Here is a 14,440-nt window from a genome sequence, read left to right on the forward strand (position 1 = left end):
AAAAACAGTCGGTGTTAACCATGGTTTGAACTGATGTTCTTTCTTCTCAGTTCTTCCTTCTTAGTTCTCACTTATTTAAACAACTCCACTTCTGAGGAAGCGATATGCTTTCTTCTACAAAGGCAAATTGTAAAATCCACAGTAGCTTCTTTTTTGCCTTGGACCTTGGGAAGCTTAAAGCTAATATCTGTAACATTGGACCCTACCCAAGGTGAGATATAGACTTTTAAAAAATAACAATCTTTGACCCTACATATTCATTTGCAAGCTGATCATATCACCTAATTCAAATAGGGTTCATCACATATACGAAAAGAGAGAGATGAAAAAATTACTAACTATAGCAGTAATGCTCCAGGGATATTTTTCCAAGGTGGATAAAAAACAGTACAACATATATGTGAATGTACACTTCTATAAAGAACACTCTGGAGCTTAAAAGGTCCTCAAAATTAAATCATCTAGTCCAGAAAACGAATTTATGGGTGAGGCAATCTGAAGCCCAGAGATGGAGAGTTATAAGCTAAAAGTCCACAGAGTGAGTCAGCAAACGAAGAGTCTCTGTTCTCACTACCCCAGTGTTCTTTCTGCCACACCACCCTGCTTTTCTAACCTGTGAACCTGTACATTCAAACTTCAGCTAAGAGTTCCATCTTAGGGTCTCCCATTTTCAGGCCAGTGTAAAAATACTTGTATCCAGTACTTGTGTACATCCACTACTAGCTGAATTGCCAGTTAAGATCTCTGGATAATAATGTCACGTATAAATTCAACTGTAGGTTCAATTACTGTCTGCCTTTAAGATGGGAACATGGACACAGAGCCACATTACCAAGTATAAATTTAGCTCAAATTTAGGACTTTTGAAGGGGGATAGAGAAGTGGCCTGTGGAGAACAGGGAGAGAAGAAACACAAAAAAGATTAGTTGTTTTATAACAAGGACTAAAATAGAAATTGATGCTTGAAACACCCTCTATCACCAAAACTAATAATCTCAAGTTTGCCCAGTCCTTATCTGTTTACCTGAGGTGGCTCATAAGGTACGAGCACACTCTGTCTTCCTGTGATGGGGTCTTCTACGTACTGGGCATGGCTGTTCCCTTCTACTCGAATCAAATGACTAGGAGGGGCGATCTGGCCTGCAGAATGGAGAAAAAAAAAAATTCTTAGTTCTTCACTCTCAAAACAAAGAAAACAAAATGAAACTGTATGGACAGAACGTTGGTGGCCAAAGAAATGGTTTGTGTAATAGAGGAAATATACATCCTTGAAAAGAGGAATAGATCCTGTTGCCAGAGATCTAACACATGAAAGTATCGCCACCCATATAGCCACAGAAAGGACAGGAATGTTCATCTGTATTTAAGGGAATAGTCCCATGTTTCTGATGGTCAAGGTAAACAATTCAAGTGGTAGAGAACTCTATGACTACATCTCTGACCTGATCCATACAGGAGATTTTTCTAGCTTCTCTGGAAAATGGAAGAAAAAGGAGCAAGTTAATTAAAAAAATATATTAGCTTTAGAGAAAATACTGCCCCAAAATTGACCATTAAAAATACTAAATAGGAAGCTATGGAGGACAAGGATATAACTTTCACTTTGTCTATTCTTTTTTTCATCATGAAGTCTCCATCTTACTTTGGTCATAAAGATGGGAAACTAACTGTTTTTATTGTGCTGCAAGAGCCCCAGGTTAGAGCATAAGAAAAGGCAAGCAAGTTTTAAAAGAGTATAGGCAAAGTTTCACAAAATGTGATACCTGGTGGAACTCGAAAAGAAAGAAGCTGCTCCAAGAGTTAATGACATGAATGGGTTTTGTAACCTTTGGCTGCACATTTTCATTCTACAAATCAGATATTCAATACAAGTAAAAGGCTAAGTGTATGAAGATGCTCTCCGCTCTCTGAAGCATCATCTATTATGGCAAAAACTAAAAACAACTATTATGTCAAACAGTGAGAAAAAAAAAACAATAAGAAATGGTTATGTCACCTTGAGGGATGGAGGGCAATTATGGAAACCTATAATGAAGCCTAGCTATAGGAAATAAACTTTATAGCATATTGTTAAGTGAAAAGCAAGATGCAAAGGTATGGATAACGAGATCATATAAACAAGGACTAGAAATTAATGTGTAAAAAAATAGTTGTATTAAGCTGGGAGGATTTTAACTTTCTCTTTTTAAATTTCTATCTATTTTCTTTCTGCATTACTTTTTTCTCTAACATCTATTATATTCTCTACATATACACATTCTGGCTACCTACCAATCTTTCTATTTTTCATATAATTTCTATAAAAAGTATCCTAACTCCCAACCCTCCTGCACCCTCATCACTCTTTGATGAATCTTTATGCTTTCTTCTGTCCTTCTTTTCCATTTTTCTCTCTTCTTGACAGCCTGCCTTCAAAGAACTTTAGAAAAGCAGATGTAAGGGGACCCTTGGAAATAATGACCTCTTCTGTAAAACTATTACTGGATCTGAGGCTCAGAGGCTGGGGCCTAACTTACCTATGGATACAGCACTTAAAAGTTGCCCCAAGATACCTGCTCTTTGACTCCCAGTCCTTCACTTTACTGTTTCCCGTCCCCAGCTTATGTTGTAGATCTTCTATTAACTCTTCTTATCCATTATTTGTCTTCATTTCTTTTTCTTAGTTCCTACTTTCTTCTTCTATTTTTTTTTTCAATATTTCTCATCTTTTATGCTCCTATCTCTTCCCCTTCTATAGCCTCATTGGTCTGGCCTTGACAATCACCCTGGGAGAGGCACTGAAGCCCCTAGCCAGGGCCCAACAGATCAGGGGCCACATGTTCTCCTTAAACCCTCCCATTTAAAAAAAAAAAGAAGAAGAAGGAAGGAAGCAGTAGTAGGGAGTAGAGAGGCAAGTCCAGGTCACTGAGCAATTACCAATATTAAAATAAACAGTTCAATCATTGTGAAAGCCTGAAATTTACTCATCATTATTCTCAGACAGTCTTGTCAGCCAAAAAGGTAGCCTGAGCTGCCATCAGCCAGCAGAGGTTGGAACCAGGTAAGTGGGCACCAAACAAAAGTCTCCACAGGACCTCTATTTCAAGGAACTTAGTTGAACGGCCACAGATCCCCATTCTCCTTACCCTCATTGAATTCACGGCTCAGCTCATGGTTGGGGCACCTTTTCACCACTTCAGTGACATGCTCGGCCTTCTTGTAGACAGGCATGGCACGGATGACAGCGCCCTGAGGTGGTGGGGTCATCACCTTGATCTGGATGGGGCATGTCTTTGCAATCTGGCAGTACAGTTTCTTCAGTTCAGTGGAATACTGCTTAGAGATGGGCCAATGGTGGAGGAAAGAAAAGAAACAATAGGAGATACTGTTGTTCAAAATACCTGTTCAAAATCAGAACAAGGAACATGTATCTACTTTCTCTAAACACATACCTTTATAGCTGCCTGTATGAAACCGAGCAGGACCCTGTGGGGCTCCTGGGTAGAGAAACCTTTCCAGGTACCCCATTCCTTGTTTGTAGGGAACAGACTCTAGCCTCCATGAACTTCCCTGCACCCCAAAGGGCAGTTTCAAACATTTGCTAATCAGGGAAGGGAGAGGATGCAGAGACAAATGAGGAGCAGCCAAAAAACAATAGTGCAGCCTTGGGGCAGGGTCCTGGTTCTGCCTCAAGGGATACACATAACAATATCTTTGAGCTCCTTACAGAATGAAAATCCCCAACAAATGGAGTTAGCATTCTTCATTCTAGAGAAGACCACCTGAGGCCAGATTAAAGCAACCAGAAAAACTCATCAGACTACATGAGACCAGATTAAAGGAGTGCAGGCTCTGCACACACCCTAATCTTATCATCAACTCTGCCCTTGAACAATCACTATAAAACTCCTCACCAAATCCTCCAGGGTTGGGTCACACAGTTCTTGAGGGAAGGAGCCCACTCTGCCCCCCTTTGCCTGGCAAAGCAATAAAGCTATTCTCTTCTACTTCACCCAAAACTCTATCTCTGAGATCTGATTCGGCACTGGTGTACAGAGGCTGAGCTTTCGGCGTCATGTTCACCGTTGGCTACTATATGCATGACATCTAGCAATCTTATTCGAGGGAATTACATTCATTGATCAAATTAATCATTTCTTTCCACTTTAAATAAAATCCTATGTCTACAAACTATTTCACATTTATCAAAACACATTTATGACATTATTTCCTGTTATCTTCTCTTTAGGATGAAGAAAGAGATTCTCAGAAATATTTCAATGATTAACACTATGAACAGCTTTACAGAGTACCAGAAACTAAATGGAAAAACAATGTACTGAGTGATATTAAACAGACTATAATTAATCCCCCCCTTATAATACACATAGGAATTAGGGTTTATGGAAAAAAATGTTTTAAGATAGAATACCTGGCAGATAGTGAAGACATTTTACCTGAGGTCAACCAACTAGAAAACTGCAAAGCAAAAGTTCCCGCAATTGACTGCACTTATCTTCTAAGGTCATAGCCTAAAAGAATGAGGGATCTGGAAGGGGCCACTTGGTCATACGCTGTCATGAAAGAAGGACTACTCTACTACAACACAGAAAATCATGGCAGCAAAAAGATTATCTTTTCACTCACAAGTGACTGAAATTTTTCCTCCCCACACTACCTTCTGTAGGGAGAGGAAGTTCAGTGGTTGTTTGACTGTAAAATTAGAAAATAGGGTGGAGAAAGCATGAGACCTTGAAGAAAAAGTTCCATCCTTGTTGTTTCCTCTTCCCACCTCTGAAACAGTATAGAAAGTCTACATTCTAATCCTTATACTATCTTAAACCTTATCACCCCTGTTCTCTGGGTCAATGCCTCATCACTGCATTCCTCCTCATTCTGATGTTGAATGAAACCACCCACATAGTGGAATTGCTGGCCAAGAGCAGGGTACCTAATAACACTTACCCAAACAAAGGTAAACAGACACACACAGGTTACAATCCTAAATTGACAACAACATCCTTCCAGGGAAAAGACACTGGGGAGCAGGAGCCAGAATGGTAAAGGGATTCATTATTGCTATGTTCCAACCCAACTCTGAATAGAGGCAAATGTCCCATGGAAAAGCACATTTAAAAGGGTTTTCCTGGTGGCACAGTGGTTGAGAGTCCACCTGCCGATGCAGGGGACATGGGTTCGTGCCCCGGTCCGGGAGGATCCCACATCCCACATGCCACAGAGCGGCTGGGCCCATGAGCCATGGCCACTGAGCCTGCGTGTCCGGAGCCTGTGCTCCACAACGGGAGAGGCCACAGCAGTGAGAGGCCTGCGTACAGCAAAAAAAAAAAAAAAAAAAAAAAAAAAAAGCTTTACCTCTTCCTTTTGAAATATAATATTTATTTAAATAATCTTTTTTTTTCTCCCAAGCATTTCATTATATGGAATTTTCAGTTAAAAATTTCCTAATACTAGATGTGTATTACATAATTGTTTCTCCATGCCCACAGGTCAAGGATTAAACACAGCAAAAGGGTTTTATATAGCGTGAAGAAATAGGAAGCATGCCATAAATCAACCACAGAAAAAAAATTCTACTTGGGAAACACTGAATGAAATCTAGGTAGATATTTTTCCTCTGGTGTTTTTAACCAATGACTTTACAAACAAAGACATCATCTTAAAGCATGTTATGAACTCATTTTTATTGAGAACTCTCAGAAAATAAGCATATCTGTTTGTGTTTTAACTAAACTAGGAGATGTATAATCTAAACATGAGTTTCACAAAATGCACCTTGGGAAAGATGATTGCAAAAAAAGTTTGTCAGCTAACACCTAAAGGCAAATAAGTCACCCATCCAAGCGTGTAAAGATTTCAAGAAAAGAAGGATAAGTAAGACAGTTAAGAGAAACGTTCTGTTTCAATAGCTGATATACTGTAAATCACACTTGTCAGACTAAAACGTAAAAGTACTAAGAATAATCTTAGGCATCATCAGGTTACATCTTCACTCATCCTTAAGAGGTGGGAGGGGGAATCTAATTTCTGTGTTTCAGTAATGATATGCAATAATAACTTCACCATTTTCTGAGCTCTGGAGTAAGAAATTTAATCTTCACAGAAGTCTAATAGGAAGGTATTACGGATCTACAGTCTCTTATCTGAAACCCCTGGGGCCAGATGTTTCAGAATCCAGAACTGTTTAGATTTTAGAAAGGGAGTAGAGTTCATATAGCATATGTTATAAACACCTCCAGCAGGATTTAGTGGGCCACGCTATAACCAAATCTTAATATTTCTTCAGAATTCATGAAGATTCACACGAAGTAGGAAATGACCATAAACCCTCAATGTTCAGGCCAGGTTTCACCACCACCTGAGTTTGCCACGAACTTAGGAAATTAAAACGAAACCAAAGCAACTTTTGTTTTTCAGAGTTCTTTGAATTTCAGAATTTCAGATAACAGATAATGGATCAGTATTATTATCCCCATTTTATAGATAAGAAGAAGGCAGAGGACTTGCCTGAGGTCACAGAGAAGATCTGGTTAACAACCAGTATATAGGAATCATCCATAGTCCTGGAACAGTAGTTCCTCATCTCTCATTCTCTTGGCTCTGCAGTGCATATTTCTGTACTTTTATTTTTTCCTAATTCTCAAACGTGTGGCTATTTGCCAAATCAACCTAAGAGGTATACAATCTTCTCTAACGTTAAAATCGAGCTCAAAAATGATCTACTTACCATCAATAATTCCTCTTTATTTATTTCTCAGTATAATAATGTTTGCTCATTTCAGTGCAGGGAGAAGCAGCAAGTGATAGAAGTGAAACAATCCTGGACTAGGACGAAGCCGACCTAGAGTCTAGGACCAGCTGTCTGTCAGTAATTCTATTATGGCTCTGGGGAATTCATGAAAGAGGTCCTGCTCTTTCGCATGGTGTATGAATGCCCTTTGTGTTCTGGCTTCATCTTTCTCTCATTCCCTCCCCACCCCACAAACACACACACATCCCACTCCCATGTTCTACCCATGCAAACTTCATCATTCCTCAAACACACCATACATTCATCACCCACAATTCAAACATATTTTCCTTCTGTTCTTACACCGTGCCAGGAAAATTTAGATATTACTCTTCAGCTAGGGCTGCATCTGGGGCTGCAAACCATATTTTCCAATTTTAGTGATGAGGGTTTACTATTGACTAAATCTGAATGTCTGACCAGGGCCAGGATACGTTCCAGTTGTTGCTTCCAGTTAAACTTCCAGAACTGCTGTTCAGTAATCAGAGGGGCTGAAGTGGTCTGGCATGGTTCCTTCTTGACAAAGCCAAGTTTCTGCTACTCTATTTCCTTCATTATTTGCAAATTGGTTCTGTGATGACATTTAATATTTTTCCAGTACTAAATTCAGTCTCCCTGGCCTACAGTGTATTCATAATTCCTTAGACTTGCCCACTTCCCCCACCAAATAGCCACTATCATCTTCACCAATTTTCCATGCTTCTGCAAGATCACTAAAAACAGGAATCTAATTTATGCCAAGATTTTAAAATACCCTGGTGATTCAAGTCAGCAGAGACTACAAATTGGAATACATCTGGATTCTTTTAATGTCTCTCTTCCTCTCTGGGGCTTTGAAACTTGACCTCTAAAATGCTCCCAAGCATTGACCTGAGATCCTGTAAATCTAAAGACCAATTTCTTCTTTTGGGTATGTATGCTTTGTTTTCCTTTAATCAGCTTTGAAGTGTAATTTACTATAAAATACACCAATTTTTAAGTGTACATGTTGGTGACTTTTGACATGTGTACACTCTTATGTAACCACGATCATGAGTAAGATACTCACTATTTCCATCCCCTCCCCAGCCTTCCCTGAGTCCCCACCCCTCATCAAAATTATCTTTTTCCCCTTTGCAGTTAATCTTCACCCCAACCCAATCTCAGGCAATCTGTACCTGCTTTCTCTCGTTACACTTTTGCCTTTCTAAATTTTTATAAAAATGGAATAATACTGTACATTATGTACCTGGATTCTCTCACTTAGCATAACGCTTCTGAGATTCACTGATGTTTTTGCATGTATCAGCATTCTATTTTATTATTGAATGGAATTCCATTATTTATCAAGTCACCAATTATTTCCAGTTTTTATTTACTATGAATAAAATTACAGTTGGTTTCCATATCTGTGAGTTCCACATCCACAGATTCAACCAAGCATGAATTGAAAATATATGGAGGAAAATTTTTCCAGAAAGTTCAGAAAAGCAAAACTTGGATTTGCCATGCCAGCAACTATTTACATAGCATTCACATTGTATTAAGCATTATAAGAAATCTAGAGATGATTTAAAGTATAAAAGAGGATGTATGTGGTATGTGGGTTAAATGTAAATGCTACACCATTTTATATAAGGGACTTGAGCATCTGTGGATTTTGGTATTCACTGGGGGTCCTGGAACCAATCTCCCATGGATATGGAGGGACAACTGCATTATGAACATTTATATACAAATCTTAGGACATATGTTTACATTATTTTGGATAAGTACCGCAAGCGTGATTGCTGATTAAGTGTATGCTTAACTTCATAAGAAACTTCCAAACTGTTTTACAAAGAAGTTCTGCCATTTTACATCACCACCAGCAGCGTATGAGGGTTTCATATCCTTGCCAGCCCTTGGTATTGTCAATTTCAATGCCATCCTAGCAGGTATGTAGTGGTTCTCATTGCGGTTTAAATTAGCATCTCCCTGATGTTTAATGATCTTGAGTATCTTTTCATATACATATATACTTTGTTTATATTTATATTTTATATAATGAAAAGTTTAAAATATAAATATATTTATATTCACTTTATATTATTTTTATATACTTATTTGCTATTCTTTTCTGAAGTGTCTGTTCAAATCTTTTATACTTTTTAAATTTTCATTTTTTAATTGGGTTGCTTGTGCTCATAATTTGAGTGAAGAGAGTTCTTTATGTATTCTGGATACAAGTCCTTTATGTAATATAAGTTAAAAACTTATATATTTTCTCCTAGGCTATAGATTACATTTTTTTACCCCACTTTCTGTGCTTTTCCAAAACAGTTAATTTCAAGCAATTATCAATATTTTGCCTTTAAGGCTCATGCATTTTGTGTCCTAAGAAATTTTGGTCTAATCCAATGTTAGAAGGATTTTCTATGTTTTCCTGTAGAAGATTTATAATCTTAGCTCCTGCATTTAGTCCTCTATCTACTTTCAGTCTCCTCTTTCTCTCCCTTCTCTTCCTCTTTCTCTTCTTTTTAATGGATATTCAATTGTTCCAGCACAGTTTGTTGAAAAGATTATATTTTCCTCCTGTTGAATATCCTTGGCAACTTTTGTGAAAATTAATTGACCATATGTGTTCAGGTCTTTATCCGGACACTGCCTTCTTTTCTATTGATCTATTCATACATCAGTATCACATTGTCTGGATTACTCTAACTTTATAGCAAGTCTTAAAATCAGGTAATCTGGTTCTTCCAATTTTGTTCTTCTTTTTCAAAATTGTTTTAGCTATTCTAGGTCCTTTGAATTTCCATATAATATTTACAAGAGATTTGTCAATTCCCACAAAAATGCCTGGTAGAATTTTGGATGAGACTGTGTTGAATATATAGGTCATCTTGAAGAGAATTAATATCTTAGCAATATTGTATCTTCTAGTCCATGAACATGGCATATATCTCCATTTAATTAGAACATCTTTAATTTCTCTCAGGAATATTTTATAGTCTTCAGTGTGCAAATCTTGCACAAATTTGTTAGATTACTTCTTTAATACTTTTTAATTATAAATAATACTTTAAAATTTTACATTTCTCATTGTATTTTTCTAGTACATAAAATATAATTGATATTTGTATAGTGACCATATATCCTGTCAATATACAAAATCTTTCTAAACTTATTAGTTCTAGTAGTTTTTTGTAGGTACAATTTTCTACATAGATGATGATGTCAACTACAAGTAAAGCCAGTTTCATTTCTTCTTTTCTAACATGCATGACTTTTAATTTTTTATTCTTGTCTAACTACATTAATTGAACTATCATTCAGTTTGCTATTGTTTTGTTTTTCTTCTTTAAATTGGTATCTTAGATCATTGATTTTAAACTTTCATATTTTCCTAATATAAGCATTTAATTCCACAAAGTTCACTTTAAGCACTCCTTTAGCTATATCTAGAACATTCTGATGTATCTAATTTTTAACACTGAGGAACACATGAAGCATTTCTTTTTTGGGGGTTGGGTTCTATTATACTTTGTATCCAATGTAATAAGGGACTATACAACATTCTTGAGGGAAATTATTCTTTCTCTAGGTTTTTGGTTTGTTTCATGGATTCCACTTCTAGTTTGAACTTATTTCCCCTTTGCACATTTTCTTACCATTCTAAACAGATTTTTTTTTCATTTTTCTTCCAAAGTTATATTTATCTCTAGCTAGTCTTTTCCTACTGACAGGTATCAAATCAAGAACCCAATTGATTTTATACCTGAAAAAAGAATCTACTATAACTTAAGAATTTCTTTGGTGATGTAAGTCCACTGCATTGAATTTCCAGCAGCTTTTTGGGTGGATATTAAACACTCCAAACTTTATGTTTGAAATTATAAAGTTTCTCTCCTTGTAGTACTGTTACTATTAGAAGCAGTTATGGGGATTAAAAACTTATCCAACTTCTCTTTTTTTTAATATATAAATCTCTCTGTTTTCATAGTTATAACAACATGTATACATAAAAAATTTGTGGAAAAAAGAAAATATATTACATATTCTCCCTACCCAGAGATATATACCCCTAACATTTTAGACTTTTTCCTATGTGTGTGCACACACACACACCAACACACATACACACACACACACATATACACAAACTGGGGCATATCATAAAAAGTTTGGTATCTATTTTTAATTTAACATATCACGAGCCTGTTCTAATTTTAAAATATAATTTTATGTGGTTATGTTTATAGTATTAAAAAGGAATATACTATGATTTATTTAAGCATGTTTTCTTTTATAGTATAAATTACTCCATTGTAAAAATATTAAAAAATAACACTGAAGAGCACATTTTAGCATACAAATCTTTAGTATATAAATTAATTTTAACTGAATCTCTTGAAACTGGATAATTGAGTCAATGTATATTTTAGCATTGTAGAAGTCTGAGGTCAATTTGAATTTTTTTCCTTTAAATTAAGTAAGCTGCTTATTTCTCCCTAGATATTTTCAGGATTTTGTTTCCTTCTTTATTTTGTTTTTGTTTTTGTTTTAAGTGAGACTGTTTCTAAATGTGTCCTTTTTTTTCTCAAAATAACTTGGAAATTGGTGAGATATTTCAACTTACATGCTTGAACTCAAATCAGTAAATTTCTTATTTTTTCCTTTTTTTACTTATGTTTTTGTTCCTTCTGCTCTTATTAGTTTCTAGAAACATATAAGTCTTACTCTGGATATCCCTCTCTATCCAGCATACATTTTATATACTCAAACACTAATTGTTGACATCTTTTTCTTTTGTTTGCATTCTGGGAAAGCTTCTCAAATTTGTTTTCTCTACCATAAGTATGGCTTTCTAGAGTTAATTCTGTTCTATTCTACTACAAAGAATTGAAATTCTTCTATTGCATTTCAGTTGAACTTGCTTATCTCATCTATCTCCCTTTTTACCTTATCCAGTCATCTTTTCATCAGAGCCTGCTATTCTAGGTTTATTATTTTCTTCTCCAACTTAACAGTGCTTATGTTTTATTACTTTGTACTGAAGCAACATTTTTAACCTTTTTTATTTTTCAGTTATTTGGATGCTTTTGCTTTCTTTGGTTCATTAAAATCATATTCCCTTATGCTAATTTTTAAAAAATACAGGCCCTTAATTTGTTTTTGTAGTTTTCCATGAATATAGCAAGCTATAGCCAGAGCTAGAATTGGCTTCCTTTGACATTTTTCAATTCAGTTCCATACTTTTTAATAATAAATTTAGTAATAAATTTGCTACAGGAGACTGTCAATAGCTTGAGTGTCTAATTTAGTTAGGCATTTTTCTGGAATTCATAATATTTTAGTGGAAAATAAAACATTGACTACCTTAGAATCTGCTAAGCAGTTGTCATTGTAAACTAGAAATTAAATCTATTTATCTCCCCATTTGCACACCATTCAATAACTATGGAACAAACATTTACTTGAGCACATACTATATGATACCAGGTACTCTATTCTGTACTAGGAACAGACAGAAATAAGACTTAAAAATACTCAAATGGAGAAACTTATGTATCCTCACTGTGTAGGATAGTCTTTAAAGTGTAAAATAAATTGCAAGAAAAAATTACTCAGTCCTTACCCTCAAGTTGCTCACAGTTTAGAAGTAGAGTGAAATACAAACAATGCTATAGGTATGTAAAGTGTTATGGAATTACAGAGGATAGAGCAATTAACTACTAATTAATAAATTTGATATTTATTGAGAAACTACTGTATTCAAGAGTCTGTTTAAGGTTTGGAAATTCAGAAGTGAACAAAAGCAAAGGCTCTAAATGTGCTAACATTCTAGAATAAACAAGTGAATACTATGTCAGATAGTGGATAAAGAAAATCAGAGTAAATTTAAAGGCAGTAGAGAGTCAAGAGCCAGGAGTTAGAGACCATTATATGAGGAGGATATTATTTTATCTAGAGTTGTCAGAGAAGAATACTTTGGTACGTTGATATTCAAAGAAAGATCTGAAGGAAGCATTAGAGTGAGCCGTTCATACTACTAGGGAAATTATGTTCCAATTACTGAAGACAGCAAGTGCTAAGGTCCTGAGGTGAGTATGTCTGTCATGAAGGCCAGTGTCATTGGAGAGCAGTGAACAGAGGATACAGTGATAGGGGCTATGATCAGAATTTAGAGAGAAGTGGGGGCCAGATCATGCAAAGTTTTTGGCCAGAGTAAGGACTTCAGTTTTCCTTCATGTGAGATAGGAAGCCACTGGAGAGGTTTGAGAAGGTGACGTGATCTGATTTGCATTTTAATAAGATTCTGGCTGTTATGTGAAGAATAAACTCTGTTGACCAAAGATGGAAGCAGAGAGACCAGCAAGGAAGCTACTGCAAATAATCCAAGTGAAAAATATGAGAGTGGCTTAGACCAGCAGGGGAGCTGGTGAAGAGTAGCTGGTTTCCAGATATATTTTAACCAGATTCGCTGATGGATTGGTTGGAATAAGAGAGAAAGAGAAAAGTAAATATATTCCACTAAAGCAGAGAAGAAAGGTTTTATAGAGGTAGGGATATTTAAACTAGGCCTTATAAAAGACAAGTTATTCACCAACTAGATGGTGAGCCCCAAAACAGGAGGAAGAGTCAAGAGACAGAAGGCAGGCTCTCTATGAAGAGAGAACATCATGAGTACAAGCAAAGAGATGTTAATATGGTTGAAATAGAGATGCGCTGGGGGAAGAAGGAGGAGAGGCAGAGCAGAAAGCAATGAGGCTAAGCAAAGAAGGCAGCTACCAGGTTCAGAGGAGACTTGGATGTCACAAGAAACAGGTGGACTCTACCAGCAGGCAAAGGAGAGTCACTGACAATTGCAAAGCAGGGGAAAGACCTAATCAGTTTCTATGTAGTAAGTAAAACAAAGCTGATAGGAGCAAGACTGAGGCAAAGTAGGGAGAAGGGAGACTCATTAGGACCCATTCAGACAAGAAATGAGGAGAGCCTAAACTAGAGCAGTACAAATGAAGAAAAAGGTGAAGAGATAGAAAAAATATTTTGGAATTACTAAAACTCAGTCTTCTAGTTTTCATCGTGAAAGATATGCATGGAAGTACCAAAACAGGCCAAGAACTATTATTCATTAGAACTAAAGATGCTTGCAAAAATAATAGGTCATTTTCTTATCTCTTTTCTAAAGTCAAAGCAGAATGAATGAGAGTTAGTTTTAACACAGGGCTCCCAATATTCAGGAGCAAAATGAGACAGGGCTTAGTCATTGGACTCATCAACAGATAGAGAAAAGAAAAAATAATTTGTTCTAATTCTGGACAAAGAAAATAAAATACCATGAGGTAACACTGGAATTAACAGGCCAATTTTGTTGTAGAAGAGGAAAGGGCTTAATTCTTAAAGCCAAGAGCTTTGGAAAAGGACTCTTATCCAAAACCAATAATGGGAAACAACATTTACTGCACTAGGGGTCAAAAGACAAGATTTAAACTCTGCCTCTTCTATTTATTCCCTGAGTCTTTATGCAGTTACTTCACCTCTCACAAACATAAAATAGAAAACAATTATAATATGCAATATACATCTCTTAGAGTGGAGAAAAAAAATCACAGACATGAGAAGCCTTAGTCAACTGCAAAGACCAACATAAAAGGCATGTATGTATTATGATCATTACTGAAGCCTCCT

At 36.1% G+C, this 14,440-nt stretch overlaps 1 protein-coding gene across 10 annotated transcripts in view; it reads right to left on the reverse strand.

The window, feature by feature from the left end:
• The window catches only part of TP63 (tumor protein p63), a gene marked incomplete at both ends in the record, with an annotated part of 244,135 nt that overhangs the window by 24,954 nt on the left and 204,741 nt on the right, over positions 1 to 14,440 (reverse strand). For all 10 annotated transcript variants that reach the window (XM_079704358.1, XM_079704359.1, XM_079704356.1 and 7 more), the window contains 2 exons: positions 1,025 to 1,140; positions 3,126 to 3,312. In XM_079704358.1, the coding sequence (XP_079560484.1) occupies positions 1,025 to 1,140; positions 3,126 to 3,312 (303 nt within the window). The remainder of the gene's footprint in view (positions 1 to 1,024; positions 1,141 to 3,125; positions 3,313 to 14,440) is intronic.

The sequence above is a fragment of the Hyperoodon ampullatus genome (genome assembly GCF_949752795.1).
Source record: "Hyperoodon ampullatus genome assembly, chromosome: 5".
In the NCBI taxonomy this organism is placed as follows: domain Eukaryota; kingdom Metazoa; phylum Chordata; class Mammalia; order Artiodactyla; family Ziphiidae; genus Hyperoodon; species Hyperoodon ampullatus.